The 17,307-nt window shown below is 42.0% G+C and overlaps 1 protein-coding gene across 3 annotated transcripts in view; it reads left to right on the top strand.

Annotated features, from left to right (window-relative positions):
• Positions 1-580: 580 nt before the first annotated feature.
• LOC128759302 (potassium voltage-gated channel subfamily H member 4-like) overlaps positions 581-17,307 on the top strand; it is a 35,518-nt gene continuing 18,791 nt past the window's right edge. Inside the window, exons 1-6 of one of the 3 annotated variants that reach the window (XM_053866174.1) lie at positions 581-995; positions 1,099-1,299; positions 11,752-11,985; positions 13,001-13,132; positions 14,032-14,165; positions 16,718-16,958. In XM_053866174.1, coding sequence (XP_053722149.1) covers positions 1,224-1,299; positions 11,752-11,985; positions 13,001-13,132; positions 14,032-14,165; positions 16,718-16,958 — 817 coding nt within the window. In that variant the 5' untranslated portion in view covers positions 581-995; positions 1,099-1,223. Of the gene's footprint in view, positions 1,300-11,751; positions 11,986-13,000; positions 13,133-14,031; positions 14,166-16,717; positions 16,959-17,307 lie in introns of all 3 variants that reach the window. The other 2 variants (XM_053866175.1, XM_053866173.1) reach the window with 2 other exon arrangements.

The following is a 17,307-nucleotide window of genomic DNA, read 5'->3' as shown; positions in this document are numbered from 1 at the left end:
CTAGGTAAAGTCATGTGGGCATTCATGGGGCCGACATGTTCTGAAACATTTTCAACATCTTTGAAAAGAATATTTTTGAGAAGAGTCTGTTTCAAGCTCAGCACAAGTTCAAACATCATTGTACAGACTAAAGTCTATCGATTATTATGGCAGGTAGCTTCTTTTCATCCTTGGCTCGAGTCTACACAGATGAAGCGCTGCATCATCAGCACAACATAAAGCACAGTGGCACAGTTATGCCAAGGAAACATGCAGAACCCCACAGCAACTCAGGGTTCAAATGCCTGCTGACATGACACCTTGTTAAAGCAAAGAAAAAGCTGCAGTGTTGTTAGCAGTGATTTCCTTCCAATCACATTGTCTTAAGACAATCTGCCTAAGCCATCTTTTTTCCTGGGTCAGACACAACTTTGGTGCGCTAAGCATCAAGTCTTCATGAAAAACATCTCCAGGCTTATCCTTTTAATCCGCTCTCAGAGGCTTTTATCCCAGAGCCTTAATTTTGCGTGCTGGTGGAAGCTGGCGGGGCCAACAAAGATGCTGCACAAAGCTATCTGTGGTGCAGCCCGTGGGAGTTTCATGGCTGGACTGTCATAATATCTTGACAGAAATAACATTTTGTACATGGTTGTTTGCTGCACAGGCTCCCCCGGAACCACTGGCACCAGCGGCAGCTCTTCCATCCAGCTCTCCCAGATTTGCACACCATGATACAAACGCCATGTGCTGTCACTGACAGCTGCTCCTAAGTGTGCTGCCTCTCTCCTCCGCTCCACTCACCTCTCTCTCATCCAGGCTCTGCCACCACAACTGAAAACAATTCCCCGCTGACGATGCCTGCGTTTCATTGGCTGCTGAGCCACAGGAGTGGATGCGAGCGAAGCAAGACTGTGAGAAGATGCAGCGACTCCGCCACATCCTACCAGACTGAGATGAGGGAGGAAAGGAAAGACACCCATATGCTGGACACAGATTCTGGACAACTTTGTTTGATAGTGAAATGACTTTCCTACATCAACCTTGTTTACGGATCCTCATTGATCCGCTGCCCCACAGAGACTGAGCAGCTGACAGGGATCCCCTCTTGTGTGTACTTAGATCCTTTGTCTGCCAAGTCTTCAGGATCCCTGCTGTGAACAGCCGTGGATTGTAACCCTTGCCGCGTCTCCTCTGGAATGTTGTGAGCTTCACACTCCTGTGGGCAACGTCCCACCTGGGTCAAGATGCCAGTGATGAAGGGGCTTCTGGCCCCCCAGAACACCTTCCTGGACACCATCGCTACCCGCTTTGATGGCACTCGTAAGTGAAATCGAACCCTCACAAGTGTTGTTGAATATTAGTAGTAGTGACATGAAGTTTCCTGGCTTCCATCACTCGCCCACCAACTTATGTAGTACACACAAACAAGTGTGTTTGGTGTTCAGCCAAATTTTTACGGCTTTTCTGCCCAGCGCACTGGATATCTTTTCATATCTTTTGAGTTACTATCTCTACCAGTTTCATTGCTCAAGTGGAAACTAACTAGAATTATCAATGCTACTTCTACCCCCACAGATTAGGTTTCAAATCCAGAGATCATTAATCCCACTGTTTATGAGGCAACTCAACTTCATTCTCACATAGTCTGAACTGCTTTGTGAGCAATGACGCCACATTATGTTGTTGATGATACATAATGTGTTTGTTTGTTTTGTATTTCAAATTCATCTTTTCACCACATTATACTGATCTTGTTTCGTATTTGGAATCACTTTTTACGGCCTCTGGAGATACCTGAGGTCCTTAATCCTCACCACATCATATTCAAATAGGAACACAGTCTAGTTATACTGAATACAATAGCAATCGTTGGTTCTATTGGATCTATCTGTTTATCTATCTCTCTACTAAAGTGTACATCCATTGTTGGAAACACAAGCACATGGGTTTTATTTTATTATTTTAAATCAATTTTGGGACCTTTCAATGCTGAAACATAGTAAATAATAATTTCGCAACCAACGACAACAGTAAAGTCTCTTGTTTTGGTGCACACAAAATAAAGACACAAATCGATGACGTGGTAGAGTACAGTACAGTGAAATGACAGGAGATTCTGACTGCAGGTTTCAGTAGCCTACCTAGCCTTGTCACCGGTGCACAGACGCTTGTTTTGAACCCAGATCCTTGCACCAGGGAGTCTGCAGGTCGTGTGAAAAGACTCCCAAGGGGCGGCTGTGTTTGTTTGCGCATGGATGTATTGTTCACGCCACTGGTGTCTACTTATAAAACAGATTGAAAACACTGTCACTCAACGTGTTTACATTGTGTGCATCCCTGCTGGTACAGTTGGGTGCAAAAGTCCACAATGAAATTAATATGATATTATGATGTCCCACTGTGTTGGTGTGTAATTATAGCTTGGACTTGTGAGTTGGGCCTTCTAATGAGGAGTCAGAGTATTTCTCTAGAGCTTATATCGCTGACACAGTGCTCATACTGTTGCCTTATATGATCACTACTCAATTGAGGCAATATAAGCAAACTGTGGACTTCACGCAGAAGCCAGGGAGCATTCCTCATTTCAGTTCTGTATTGCCATCAGAGCTTTAAAGTGGAGCTCGAGTGTTTGCTAGACAAAACATTCGGGGGATTGATTTTGGAATAATGGAACATGAGTGAGTCACATTACTGTGAAGCTATTCTGACACATAATAAATGTTGTACTGTGGCCGTGGGCAGACAAAGGATAAGCCCATACAAAACCATTTCTTTAGGCTATTGCAGGGAAAGGTTCTTGAGGTTGATATTGGTTTTAACAAATGAATGTCATCCTACTTTGAGGATTTATATAAAGTCACTGTACTTCAGTTCTATCCTTAAAAACACTTCTCCTTTCTTCTAAATAGTTGGCACAATGATGGACCAGATCATAAACCGACACATCTTCACTCCTATGTCCCATAATACAAGGACGCTAGGAAAATAGACTTTTGCATCCTATACTGACGCCAAAGGCAACCTTGAGGCAGCCCGCAGCATATCCTGACGCCGTGGGCCATTGTGCTACGTAAATGAAAGATGGAGACAAGGCATGTGATCACGCCCCTCTCGTTCTATAGTCATATAGTATCATATGTATAATGACAATAAAGACTATTCTTTCTTTAAGAATCTACATTGAATGTACATCCAATCCGATGTACATTCAATGTACTCACAGTACCGTCTGTAAGAAACCTTCATATCCATGCACTTGCATGGGACAGGACCATATGTTTCAGTTGTTGAAGTCTAGTGTTATACTTTGTCGCTCAAGTTTTGTTGCGAAGTTTTGACATTTATTGAATTGGTGACAGCAATAACATAAATAATAAGCAGTAGTTTTTAATCATGAGGAATAAGCCCCCCCATTATAATACCCAGACGTCTGTCACTGCCAATTTACTGGTAAGCGCATGCACACGCGGTTATATTGCGCAAGTTTGTGAATTATTTATTTTTAGTATGTGAGCAATGCCAGCACCATTTGGACTTTAGACCTTATGCCCATCCTGAAGACATCAACTTGACCTCGCGTCTCAGTAGCAACATGGCTCCTTTCCTTCCTGCTGATCTGCAACAGCACGGAACCTGTTTGTGCATCCATTCATTTGTATTTCAAGTCCAAATGGACTCATGGTGCATGAATGAAGCTTCATCTTATATCTTAATTTCAATTATGATTTTCTTTTTATTTATTCAGTAGGTTTCTCTGTGAATTTGGTTGTGTTTTAAAGCATGTATATTCACTCAAATGATTACACTATTGCAAGTGTGCATATGTGTGTGTACCTGATTTACCAATACTTGTGAGGACCAGTTTTTAAAAACCTACTTGTGATGACATTTTGCTTTGTGTCAACATCTTTGCCAGTCCTCAGGGTTAGGCCTCAAATTGAGGGTTAAAATGCAAAGTAACTGGGTCATTATAACTGGGTGTAAGTTTGGTTCAGACTCCTGGTTAAGGTTAGCCATTTGTTTTGGATGGATAAGGATTAAGGGGGAGAGGCTGGGGAAAGCATTATGGCAATGAAACTTCCCACCGTGTGTGTGTGTGTGTGTGTATTGTCAGAATCACTAAGTCACAAATAACCTTCAGTACATCACCATGTCAGAGTTATGTTACTCCAGATGATTTGCATTATTATGAGTGCTTGCCATGTGTCTGTGTCTGCGTGGTTGATTTCATACCAGTGTGTCTGATGGTTTATTGATTCCTCGAGGTAAAGTCTCACAATGTCAGAGTTCAGGTTAAGGTTACAACACCCTAGAAGCTGTGCTGCAGGGCAGGTCAGGAGAGCAGATGCTTGCTGTTGTATACTCTAAAAGAGCACAAATTCCCATTTGTGCGTTGTGCGTGCGTCACAGCCAACATGTCAAGGCTTCGGTGGGTGACCTCCCCAGCAGCAACTCACAGTGACAGCAACACAAGTCCTATTGGGGGTGTGCGTTCTCCTAGCAGCTGGAGGCCAAGATAAGAAGAGAGCTTATTTCACAACTAAACACCCTTCACCTAGATGGGAAAAACAGATGCAGAGAGAAGACAGAGGAGACGGCTGTATTGTTACAGAACACAAGAGGCAGCTGAGGGTGCTGAGATGTCAAACACACTGCAGTCAGCTTTTGTTTCCCAAGAAGCCCATTTCTACTGCTGCCTTCTAGGTTTCTAAATCCATACTCTCTAAATTCATACCAAGACTCTTCAGGGTACTGACCCTTTGGGTGCCCCTTGGTGAATGTGGGTGTCAGTAGGTGTGAGTCTTTCTTTTACTTGGCTTTTTCTCATACCTGCAAACATTTTTAGGTGTGACTGACCGAAATGGATGCTTGTGTTCAAAGGGTAGGATCCACTGCATGCGATTTTGCTGGCTAACACATGCTAACTTTTGTGTAAGCGCTTCCTGTTTGTGGGGGGAGAAGTTTGAATCCACAGGCCACAAGAAAAGGATATTTTTCAAAAATTTGATCTTGAAATTGCAATGTTTGAAGTGGGATTCACCATTATTCTTTTTAATCCACAAACTTCTGACTGAAGAAATACATTTGCTAACCACAACATAAATAATACTCTACTGTACATGAACCCACAACCTTGGGGAATTAAGCGCCATGTTCCTAACTGCAGCACTACAATGGCCAGCTGCCCTATAGTACTCCGTGAGTCACTTTAAGTTTTAATTGATCTCTAATGTCAATCACTAGAAGAATTTAAGATGAAGCAACCAAGGAACCTGTTGTGGATTAAAAAAAAAAAAAGCTGACTCACGTGTCACCTTGGTGTGACAGCCTAAAGATGTACAGTGAAAACATGCCACTGGCTGCGTGGCTGGTGACCCAGACTGGCGTAGCCCTGATCGGACTGAGAACATTTGTTGTGTACCACATGCAGGAGGACACACACATCTGACGGTGGTCGAAATGAAGGGACACAATAAGGCACTTCTAATGTGTTCACTTCAGTAAATAGCTACACAGATGCGTCAGTTAAATACGACGTTGAACGCACCCGTTTATGAGCACAGAAACACTCTCTCACTCCTCAGTTCATAAATGTATCCTCTTTTCAAATTCGGACGTCAAAGTTCAGATCCGGGACGGGTCTTTGGAAATGCTCCTAGACTGTGTGTGTCTGAGTGGTTCCCTAAATGCAGCTGTCGAACGCTCCTCAGTGAGTGTCTTTGCTGTAGAAGACCAGAAACCGTGCTCAGAGATATAAAGTAGCTTCTCCAACTTTCAAGACAATTCTAAGCAGCACTTAAAAAGTGGGTTCGTTCGGGTCTGTTTGCAGTGGCTCTGTTTACAGCGAGCAGCAAGGTATCAATCCCAATCATGCGCTTGCTGATGTCATGTGGTTTGACTTTAACATTTCGCAAAGACTTATTTTTAGAACTAAATTACTCAGAAATGGATGAAAATGGTTCTTTCACACTGACTAACAGGGGTTGGACAAAATAATGGAAACACCTTAAAGCTTTCGCTTATTTATCACAGTATCCAGCTGACATCAGAATAGACACTGACTGTCCAAACAGATGCACACATTTGGATGAAACATACCAGTGGTGCACCTGACCTGCAGCGCCACCGTGTCAACGACACCACCAGAAATGAGAGCTGCTGAGTGTTTTTAACATGTAATAAGGTGTTGAATATTGAATAACTGAAAATTTAATAACATTCTGAATAAAATAAATCCATTACTAATTATCATAACATAAAATAAAATATTTGATTTAAACTCCATAGTATATATAAGTAAGTGTTATTGAAAGTATAGTCATAAAATGTTATTAATTTTAAAACTGCCTAGTTGCTTTCATGAACAGTTTTTACTGTGGGGGGGGTGGTAACGTCACTTTCTTTATCATTTTTTCTTTTCAAGAACTTCTCCATTGTTGTTAACTGTCTCAGATTTGCAGCTGTCAAGTCAATTGAGTGACCCACCACTGCCATCATATGTGGCCATAGTATTAAAACTGAGCGTCTCTCGGCCCTAATGTGTAAAACAAAAAACGTAGCAGCCCTCAAGGAGGCGCTCGCGTCCCAACCAAACGTCTCGGCCCTATGGTTCAGAATCACTGATCTAAGTCACATGAAAGGCCATCTATTACAATGACTAAATTGTCGTATCTTGTTGTGTGCAGCAGGAGTCAGTGGAGGGAATTTTACAATTTTTGTAAATTCAAATGGACCTCCAGAACACCGCCAAATTGAAATCACTTCTAAGTTTGTCCAACCAATCTGGATTTTTTTTCTTTTGTATGCACTGTATGTCCGTTTCACAGTTATTCTAGTCACCAACGCACACATTGGTGGAGACATTAATTGCAAATGTATGATCTGAACAACCTCAGTGCAGAACAGTGAGTCGACCCAAGTACTTGAGCACAGTATGAGTCAGGAAATATACAGAGATGGTAGATTCTTTGCAAGAAGGATTCATAACTCAAAAAATATGTGACATTGAAATGTGATAGAAATGTTTTTTTGTCATATACAGTATGTGTCATCACTCCAGTTATCTTCATTGACTTCCATTGTGTTCCTTGCCAATGAACCAAAAACCAGTGAGTACTCGCACAGTAACTCCGGCAGCCAGTTTCGAAGAGCCAACCCATAAAAAGCTTGAACTTCAGGAGGTTTTCGCAATGACAGTGCAGGTGACTTGGCTGCTCAGCTAAAGTCTGATTGGTCAGTGTCTAGATTTGAATATTTCAGTAAACAGTGATGAATGAGAGTTGATTTCTCTCTGTAACAAGCTTGGAAACATTTCACTTGCCTCCTGAACAATCTCCCATGGAGTGATATCACGTGTCAAAAACACACTCAGCAGCTCTCATTTCTGGTGGTGTCGTTGACACGGTGGCGCTGCAGATCAGGTGCACCACTGGCATGTTTCATCCGAATGTGTGCATCAGTTTGGACAGTCAGTGTCTATTCTGATGTCAGCAGGCTACTGCGATAAATAAGGAATAAACAAGCACTCAGATTTATACGTTCCTTTCCTGGTCAGATGGCGGTAATACGCATTCACACTTCAACATCAAAGCACACACTCTTGTGTCTTGTTAAGAGGTGAACAGTTGCTGTTCCGGTGTCCTGTGTGACGTGGACATGTCGTCCGCCAGCGTCCGGCGTCATCATGTCAGATTACAGAGTCAGCACAGATGTGTAATTAAGGAAGCTGCTGCTTTCCAAGCAATATTCTCAAAGGGATTAGAGCCCCAGAATTGTCAGTGGGCGTTCACAAAGTTAGAAGCTGGTGAAACATGTCGGAGTGTGAGGTGCTGCAGTGTCAAACATCCAGTCCAACAGAGAGGCCACATTCAGTGATATGTTGTCAGCTTGTGAATAATTCCATTTTTAATGTACTGCTTTTATTGCCGTTGTAAGTTATACAACTGTTTTAAACCTCATTTAAATGTGTATGTATTTATTTATCTGTATATTATTTTAATTGTCAAAGTCAGCCAGAAAGTCAGTCAGTCAGAAAAATCTTGGCTATTGCCAAGGAGTGTTCCAAAGAAAACAATGTTCAGGTAAAAAGCCACTTTTGCGTTGCAATAACTGTAGTGGGAAGCAGGTCCTTGTGTATCTTGCCTTCATCACTCTCTGCAGCACTTTCTGTTCAGCCCTAGAGCAGCTGGAGAACCCCACTATGAGACAGACACTTTGAAGTCCATAGTGCTTAAAGTTGATCATTTGTTTCTGTGGGAGAGTTACTCTCCTTTGTTTCCATAGGCATTGTTGTTGTTCACCCCATCCACCAGCTCACCCTCCATTGTGAATTGGAACGTGGTTCAGCAGACCCGAACGAAAACAAAAAGTGCTGCCAGTTGGGGTGACGAACTCTGTTCCCATGCTGACGCCTTGATTGCAATTTTTTTTTTTTTTTTTTTTTTTTACACATAAGTCCGTTCATCGGTAATGAGGGCTGGTAAGAGGTCAGACTTTATAATAAGGCCAAATGCTAACATGCTCTACTCATCATGCTTCATTTATCTGTGCATATGGGAAGTCTGTAGTAGATTTTTAAAAATAAAATATAATTTAATTTAACATGGTACAGCAAGCAACAACTAGGCTGCTACAAAGAAGATACATATCATTGTAGCTAAAAAGGTAACCCTCAGCACCACGCACGTCACACTGGCTTCTATTTAGTCTTGAACAGGATCATCCTGCTCATATTGCAAGGAAATTAAAGACAGCGTCAGTGCTCACTTGATCTGAAGGAGTCAGCGGTGAATTACCATTATTCTCCAACGGTTCAAACTGACAGAGGGTGTTGTGCTGCTCTGCAGATTCTCGTGTGCTACACACTATTTTGTACTCCACAAACTAGGACTGCACTAATGAATATTTTTGTGGTCGACTAACTACTAAAAAAATCAATCTTTTTTCAGATTAGTCGACTAATCACGATCATTTTTGTAAGCACAATTTTGAAGTGATTATCTTGCTGTTAAAGTGGGTTGTATGCAGACATTTTATATATTTATATATTACAATGATGACACATAATGCAGTTTTTCTATGAGAGAGATTGATATTGCTGAACGACTACCAATTCTCTTGTTGAATGGGGAAAAAAGAAAGCAAAGCACGTCATGTAATATCAATAAAATTAGATATATCAGTGGGAACAAGGTGTGGACAGAGCTCTAGCATTCTCCCGAGAATGCCAAGGTGTCACGTTTGAAATTGTTGAGAGTGATGGGACCTCACATGATAAGAAGAAAAAAGTGATGTGACTGCAAAGAACTAAATAAAAGTGGACCAAGAAAAGAAAGAACACAGCGAGATAGAGGCTAGTTATATTGAATAGGCTGCTGCTCATACAGTATGTTCAGATGATGGTGTCCCACAAAGTGCAGGCAGTCAAAAAGCAGGGCACAAGTTTCTATTAAGGCTTCATTTGTGCTCAGTGGCATCAGAGATAGCTCATCCCGGACACGTGATACTAACTTAAGCTGGATTTCGAAAGCTCAAGTTTGGTCACCTCCCATTCATGCTCAGAAAGCAGATTTGGGTCACTTCCACACTGCACGACGTGAAACATCTAATCTCTGAGCTGCCATGTGTCATGTGAACACGCTTTCTTTACTGCCATGCTTTTGCTTCCATCCATCAGTCAACATTGTGTCCACAAGCTCCAAGAGAGGGGAACGTCGACACGAAAAATGTGAAGCAGGATTTGAGTAGTATGACTTTCTACTTTCATTTGGTGGCGGCTGCTGCTGCTGCTCTTAAAAAAGTCTACAACACACCTGGGAGAAGGAGAAGAGTGCAGTGTGTTTAGTTGTCTAACTTTAATGCATTTATACCAGACAAGAACTGTGGTTGACACAAACACTGACATTTTAGACCTGAATAATCAAGGGGCAGCATTTTGCAGTAACATTGCTATAAATTATTTGGAGTGTAACCTCTCGACCATGCATGGATATGTGTGGGAATATAGACATCCATACTTCAAACACACTTTACTACCAAGCTGGCAGAAGGATTGGTGTTAGTTGTAGGTTTTACAACAAGTGTGTTTGCAGGAGAGAATCTCAGAGTCTCACAGAATGATGCATTGTTATTTTTCTGTTGCTTTTCATAAAGCCTGAGAGCTGAAAGTATTTACAGCTGCTGAGAGTGGGCTCACAAGAGGCTTCATTTTCAGATACATTTCTGGTCTTAAATTCTATGAGCATGCCTGCCACCCCACCTTTCACAGAAGAGTTCTGAGTAGTGTAAAAAAAATCCTGTTTTTTTTCTCTTCTTTGTCATCAGGATAGGAGAGCAGACTACTTCCCAACATATTTATCTGACTTATCAAAACTCCTCTATGAATATCCAGATGCAGCTGCTTTTATTTTTGGGTGAGAATCAAAGACACAGCACTGTAGGTTTCATTCATATCTTGTAGACAAGACGTTACTGTATGTAACGTCTCCTCAGCAAAAGTTCTCTATTGGGCTCCACCTACATTCGACCTCTTTATCAAATCATCCAGCACCATGTTTCTTTCTGCTGTTAAGCAGACTTCGCTCGGTGGGGCAGCGGTTCATGTCTGATTAGGTCACCATTTGGACGGCACAACAACAGAAGCATCAGTTCCCCTCCTTATACTGCCTTAGCTTCTCTAGCTATTCCCATGTCCAGAAATGTAAAGGAAATCTCAGCGTTCATTTTCATTCTTCACCTTCATTTTATTCTCAACCACTGAAATAAGAGCTAAAGAAATGTCTGGATTAATCTAGAAGCCTAGTGAAACTGAGATGATTGATGATCTGTGTAATCCTTCAGGGAAAACAAATATGACCCTTACTCTGCATCTCTTTTCACTTTGATTGGGTTAAAGCGTTTTCACATGCTTATGCATTTTAAATACCTTCGGGGCTGTGACCTTTAGCTGCCGTCCACACCACTTTGGTGAGCTGGTGCATTGCTGGCGAGCTGACTGGCTACATCATAAATCAAATATATTCAACATGCTCATTCAGCCATTGTGAGGGTACATTTGCTCCCTTGGTTAAAGAATTCACAGAGCAATTCGATGCCATTGGAAGCATGGTTAATATGACACACGTGTCAGCTAAAATAAGTGGACGACCAAGCATGCATTTGGCTTGGTTTTCTTTTACGACCTTCCTGTAATTACAGCATCAGATGTTTTCCTCGTGTATACTGTATCTCACAAGTTATTATCCTTACCTTTATGCTATTCTGTGTAATATAAAACACAGTCTCTACTCTCTGCACGTTCAATACAACGCAGGATGAAATAAAGAATCAAATCAAAAGCTCTGCCACAAGAAACATGTTTTTCTTACTTCACTTCCACACTTGCGTGCAACACTGATGCAGACCCACAAGTGCCATAAAAGAAGATTTAAAGGTACCAGAGTGCTCTGATTTTACAGCTTTAATTTTTTAAAATGAAACAAAGCCATTTCTATTTCAAAAGGGGCGGTATCCGCTAATTCTGCAACCCTCCAAAAGGCAACATGTAATGTGTCTTACTTGTTTTCCTATTCTTCATTTTTCTCGGTAGAGATTTTATTTTATGCAATTCAAAACTAAAACCGAACCCCAACTATTATCATAATCATGTGTGAATTAGGAAAGTGAAAGAATGAATAACTCTTAATATCCTGATACAAATACGGAGGTGATCAGATTGATGTTGCGGATTGATTTCGATCTCACCCTCTTTACTTGACTGTTGTCTCCTTGTAGACAGCAACTTTCTGCTGGGTAATGCCCAGGGTCACCGTGGCTACCCCATCGTCTACTGCTCCGATGGCTTCTGCGAGCTGACAGGCTACACCAGAACCGAGGTGATGCAGAAGAACTGCAGCTGCCAATTCCTGTACGGCCGCGACACCAGTGAGCATGTGGCACAGCAGATGGAGAAAGCCCTTCAGGGCCGTGAGGAGTACCAGGCTGAGGTCCACTTCTACAAGAAGAATGGTAGGCTGAATCATGAAGCTTGACTTCTGCCTGTTGATGAGCTCATCCCCATAGGGAAATCGGTTCATTTCTCCTTTCCAATTCAGGAAAACACACGGCAGGATTATGACTGGCAGTCTTCACCTCACATTCTCCTCTCCTCACACATCAGCAGAGTTGTAGTTTGTCACTTGTATCATTTTTCCTCTCCAATGTTGGAAAAGGCACATTTACAGGCTGCTCAGTTTTGAAGTTTATGCTGTTTCAATTTGTACGACAGAGCAAAATCTTATGAACGGCCAGATGTGATAACCTTCACAAAACGTCCAGCACATTATGGCTGAACCACAGTTGTCCTGCAGAATCAGAAGAAAGGCTTTGATAAAACATATTTTAGTATCCACAGTTACTGGCATTCTGGGTTTCTTGTTCTGAATCGAGCGGTGCTGGGTTGCACAATTCCAACCTTGCACTTCAGTAACTGTTAAATTAAAAAACAAACCCAAGAAACCCATAAGCAAAAACGCATTATTATATTAATTTAGCATAGAGCTGATTTCCATTGGGCGAAAGTGGTTGCTCAACATAGTGGATAGCCTGCAGCTTGCTGGTTACATGTGGACAACCCTCACGCTAGTGGACAAAATAGGGTCACCATTTTACCTCCCTTAAGAAAGGAAACAGACTTTCCATAAGCTACATTTGATCCCTGGGCCATCCTGTTGTGAAGTTGAAGCACTACCCTTTTTTAGTACTGGAATGCATGGACTTTTTGCAACATTGCAATGTCTGTATCCACTGATTTTTCAGAAGGGTAGATGAGAAATATCCGTCTCTCCGAAAATGACTTCACTTCTCGGACTTGTGCCGTCATTTTGTTCAGAAATTGTTTAAAATATGATCCTTACCTAATGTATTGTCTGTGCTCCACACTCAGATAAAGTAGCAACAAAAGTGAGTCAAGAATATGTTGGCTGTAGCATCACCGGAGAAACCTAACCTGGCAGCCACTGCTCTTTCTGTGGTTCTCTTCCAGGGATACCTTTCTGGTGTTTATTGGACATTGTGCCGATAAAGAATGAGAAGGGTGAGATGGTTCTGTTCCTCTTCTCATTTAAGGACACCACTGACACTCATGGAATCGTCCATCACAGCAACAAGAAGGAAGGTAGGATGGCTGAGAGTCAAAGAGACTCACTGAACCTTTATTAGCTTGACTGTGTAGAAGGCGTGCTAAAGACCACCAGTGATCATCCTTCTGTGTGAACTGTTTATCACTGCCCAGTCATGGCCTGCAGTTATGTTTGGCCCAGCATCTGTTCACTCAGCACAGTTGTGCAATGGGGACACTTTTCGAGGCCACCATGTTTGGCATTGCAACCTCAACAAAAACAGGAAAGCATGCCCTGATTTAGTCAGATGCAGCTGAATGCTGACGCACATACAGTCCGTATGTTCACTGTTTCTCTTTTTCACTCCTTTTCCATTGTAGATCCATACTGAATACATCAAAGCTATGAATGAAGGCATATTATGTGACAAAGAACAAAAGTGTTGACTAACTGTCAATATGATTTATATTTTAGATGACCCCAAAGTAGCCACCATTTCCTCGTTGACAGCCTCCTTAATGAGCTTCATGATGGAGTCACCTGTCGCAAAACCATTTCAGGAGACCACCTCATGAAGGTCATCGTTACAATGCTGAGAGTGTGCTCAGCAGTAACGAAAGTGTGGCAGCTTTGAAGAATCTAAGTAAATTGAGTAGTACTGCATAATTTCATGCAGCGTGTATTCATTCATGCCTTTGATGTGATCAGTGTGAATCTGAAATGCAAATAGTCATGAGAATAAAGGACAACCATTTGGTGAGAAGTGAAATGTTTGACTGATAGTGTGTATATACTTTTGCATTATAGGCAGTGTTATCTGCGTGGAAGTACTAGCTGAACACCATCACTTGTCTTTGATAATCAGATGGCAGAGTTATTGATATGACTGGTTTGACTTAACTCATCTCACTAATAATAATTCAACTGAAGCAGCACTAATGGATTTATTTGACAGTTGTAGAGGACAAAACACACAAGAGGAAAAGCAATTCTCACTTGAACGAGGCCAGGAAGCGAGGACGCACGATGCTGTACCAACTCACCAATCAGTTCTCAGGCGGAGGCAAAGGCGAAGTGAACCTGGGCACTGTGAGTAAATCACTCAATCCTCTCTCAGATTTGACTCTGGCATCAGAATTTATGTCCTCACTGAACCAGTGGAAAATCCACTCAGGCTTCTCTCACACATGCTGTGACCTTATTCTTCATCCTGTCTCAGTTTTTTTTCAAGCAATGTGCAAAACCTAGACCCACTCCCTGTCAATAGTTTTTATCAATATCACTTGGGAAGACATGCAATGTGTCATGTCATTGTTCAAGCCTTGACAAGTTAGAGAATTAAGAATAAATAAAGCATGAATAGATACCGTTCAGATCATGAGCGCAGCCTGGCATGAATGAGCCACAGAACTGCCCCTCCCTAACCAGCACAGCTTCATTTTAAACTTACTAGTGTTGAGGCTGACACAACAAAGCAACATCTGGGTTCTATGTTTGACTGTATCTGCAGAGTCCTGTTCAAGGTAGTTTGCTTGATCACTTTAGATATGTCTGTGGAGAATCCAGTGAATGGTGCTCTGTAAGGATTTTGTATGCAACCCAGTAAGCAAGGCACCTGTACTCACACACACTCGTTCCTCTGATACAGAGAGGAGTGGGGGAAGCTGTGTGAGGACATACCCAGGTTGCATATGGCTAAATTGAAAATAGACACACAAATAAGAACGATCTACAACTTCATTTAATGAATAATTGATTGTGTTAACTAAAAGTCTGACCTATGATAATAATATAAAAATACAGCATGGAACAAGTTTTGTTCTGATGGAGATACTTAAACTGCAAGATACTTTTCTCTCATGAGCACATTCCCCACGTGTATAAAAGGAACACCAGCAGACATGACCTTGACCAGACATGACCACTGAAAGAGCAGTCTCTGACATCTTGCCATGGAGAGCTAATGCTACCACCTCACTGTATGAAGTTTGCAGCTTTGCTTCCAGTTTCAGGCAACCTCAGGCCTCTATGTGTGGTGTTTGTACATTCTACCCGGGCATTCTACAAAAAGCAGTGTTTAGAATACAGTTCAGTGCTATAAAATGTCCTTAGGTGTGAGTATGTGAATGGCTGTCTGTTTCTGTGTGCCTGTGACAGGCTAGCGACCTGTCCAGGGTGGCTCTATCTGTACTTCTATCCGACCTTTGAAATCTCTGTCTGACATTGTCTGCATCTCTCATACTGAACTGTCATCACAGAGACAGGATGCAGTCTGCTTTGCAAATGAGTGTGACGGCTAAAATGTCACTTTCAACCTTCTTGTTCGGGCAAAGCAGAGATTCTCATCTGTAATTAACAGAGGGTTGTAAATCACCAAAACCTGTGCGTCATCTTTGTCAAGTCATCTGCAAGATCCAGGCTTCCTAAAAAGGAGGGGTTTGGGGAATTGGGTGGTGGTGGAATGATATAGCTTCTGTCATCGCAATTTCTCTCAACTTTTCGTCAGAGCACTCCGAACAAAATCTCATCTCCAACGTATAGGGGATACGGAGCTCCCAGTGGGACATGAGAAAAAAGAAATGGTGACTATGTGGTGCTCATGAGTTACTAACTGGTGCGCACCACTTAATACAGTATCTTGTGAGCAAGTGCTCAGTAAATTCTACAGCCAACACAAATACACTGAAAACAATTGAAAACGGTGCAGCACCCATGCTAGGACTGCAACTAACAACAACCAAAGATGGAGTGGTGCATGTGCACACATGAAGCTTGACCACTATTCTTTGCACATGACCAAATGGATCACTAAGAAACGCTGATGTTTACACAGTTGGCCTGCTATTACAAGTCAATACTGAACTTTTAACAGCCTTCTGATCAACTGCTGCATCAACACCACAGGGAGTAATCATCTTGAGTTCCATAAGTTCCTGTTTGGTTATGGTTTCAGAAAAAAAATATTCGCTCAAAATGTGAATATTAACATTGTGTTTGTGACTGGCCTCTCTGAAGAGTGTGATCTGCTCACGTTATTGCAATGATTGTCTGCTTTTCATTGCAATGAGTAGCTGAAGGTTTCATTTTAATATTAACAATAAGTTGTATACTAGTTGCTGAATGTACACCAATCTGTAGTGTGACGGTATTGTGAATTGGCGATTCTTTCGGGAAGAAGTCAAGGGACTGGGGTAACGTCATCATTTCAATAAAATCTGAATCAACACAGATCTGGCGTTTTCAAACGGTGGGACTTCAGAATAACTGCTCTGCTGGTTATTCCTACTGTGAGTGAGAACAACGGCTCTGTGTGCACCAAATGATCATCCGACACAGAACTTGTGTGTATAAGGACCAATGTGTGAGTTACTTGTGCAAAACCATTGAAATGTTCAAACATACATCATGTGCCACTGGTGCGCACCAGATAGTATTTCGTGTGCAGCATTTTTTTTCCTTTTTCCCTCTGTCCCTTGGGCTCCATTGTATTTAATTTCAGGTTACATAAGATTATGTTTAATTGGATAGTTGATAAACGCTTGAGATAATAACAAGCAATACATCCTGACCTAGAGTTGTAACGTCTCTACTTGACAGGAAACAGTAATTTGACTAGTTTTTTTGTCTCTTCCACTATGCAGGGCATTATTGATAAACCTTCGATACCGGAGTACAAGGTTGCAGCGGTGCAGAAGTCTCGCTTCATTTTGCTCCACTACAGTGTCTCCAAAGCGCTGTGGGACTGGCTTATCCTATTGGCCACCTTCTACGTGGCTGTGACTGTACCCTACAATGTCAGCTTCACACCGTACGATGACACGGTCACTGCTGGCCGCTCTACCATCGTCAGTGACATAGCCGTGGAGATGCTCTTCATCTTGGGTGAGTTCTGGTGCTCTTCTCCTGCCAGGCTTTTCCTTATTGAAATAGATGATGAAAAGTAATACAAAAAGGAGCTCAAGAATTGAGCAACACCTACATATAGATGATTGATAAAGAAGCTAGACTAGTTAGTGATTGTCTTTGATCATCCACTGTACTGCAACCAATTCAAGCAGTTTACCAACGTGTCTGCACATGGTGTAATGACAAGACACACAGACAGGCATGCGCACGGACACACGCACGCACGCACACACACACACACACACACACACACACACATATTTTGTACACTAATAAGAAGATCTGCATGTTCAACCTGTGGATGAATAGGGCCCCCTGGTGACGT

Source organism: Synchiropus splendidus, chromosome 5 (assembly GCF_027744825.2).
Source record: "Synchiropus splendidus isolate RoL2022-P1 chromosome 5, RoL_Sspl_1.0, whole genome shotgun sequence".
Taxonomy (NCBI): Eukaryota; Metazoa; Chordata; class Actinopteri; order Syngnathiformes; family Callionymidae; genus Synchiropus; species Synchiropus splendidus.
The sequence above is the reverse complement of the archived record's forward strand: the minus strand, read 5'-3'. Positions and strand labels throughout refer to the sequence as shown.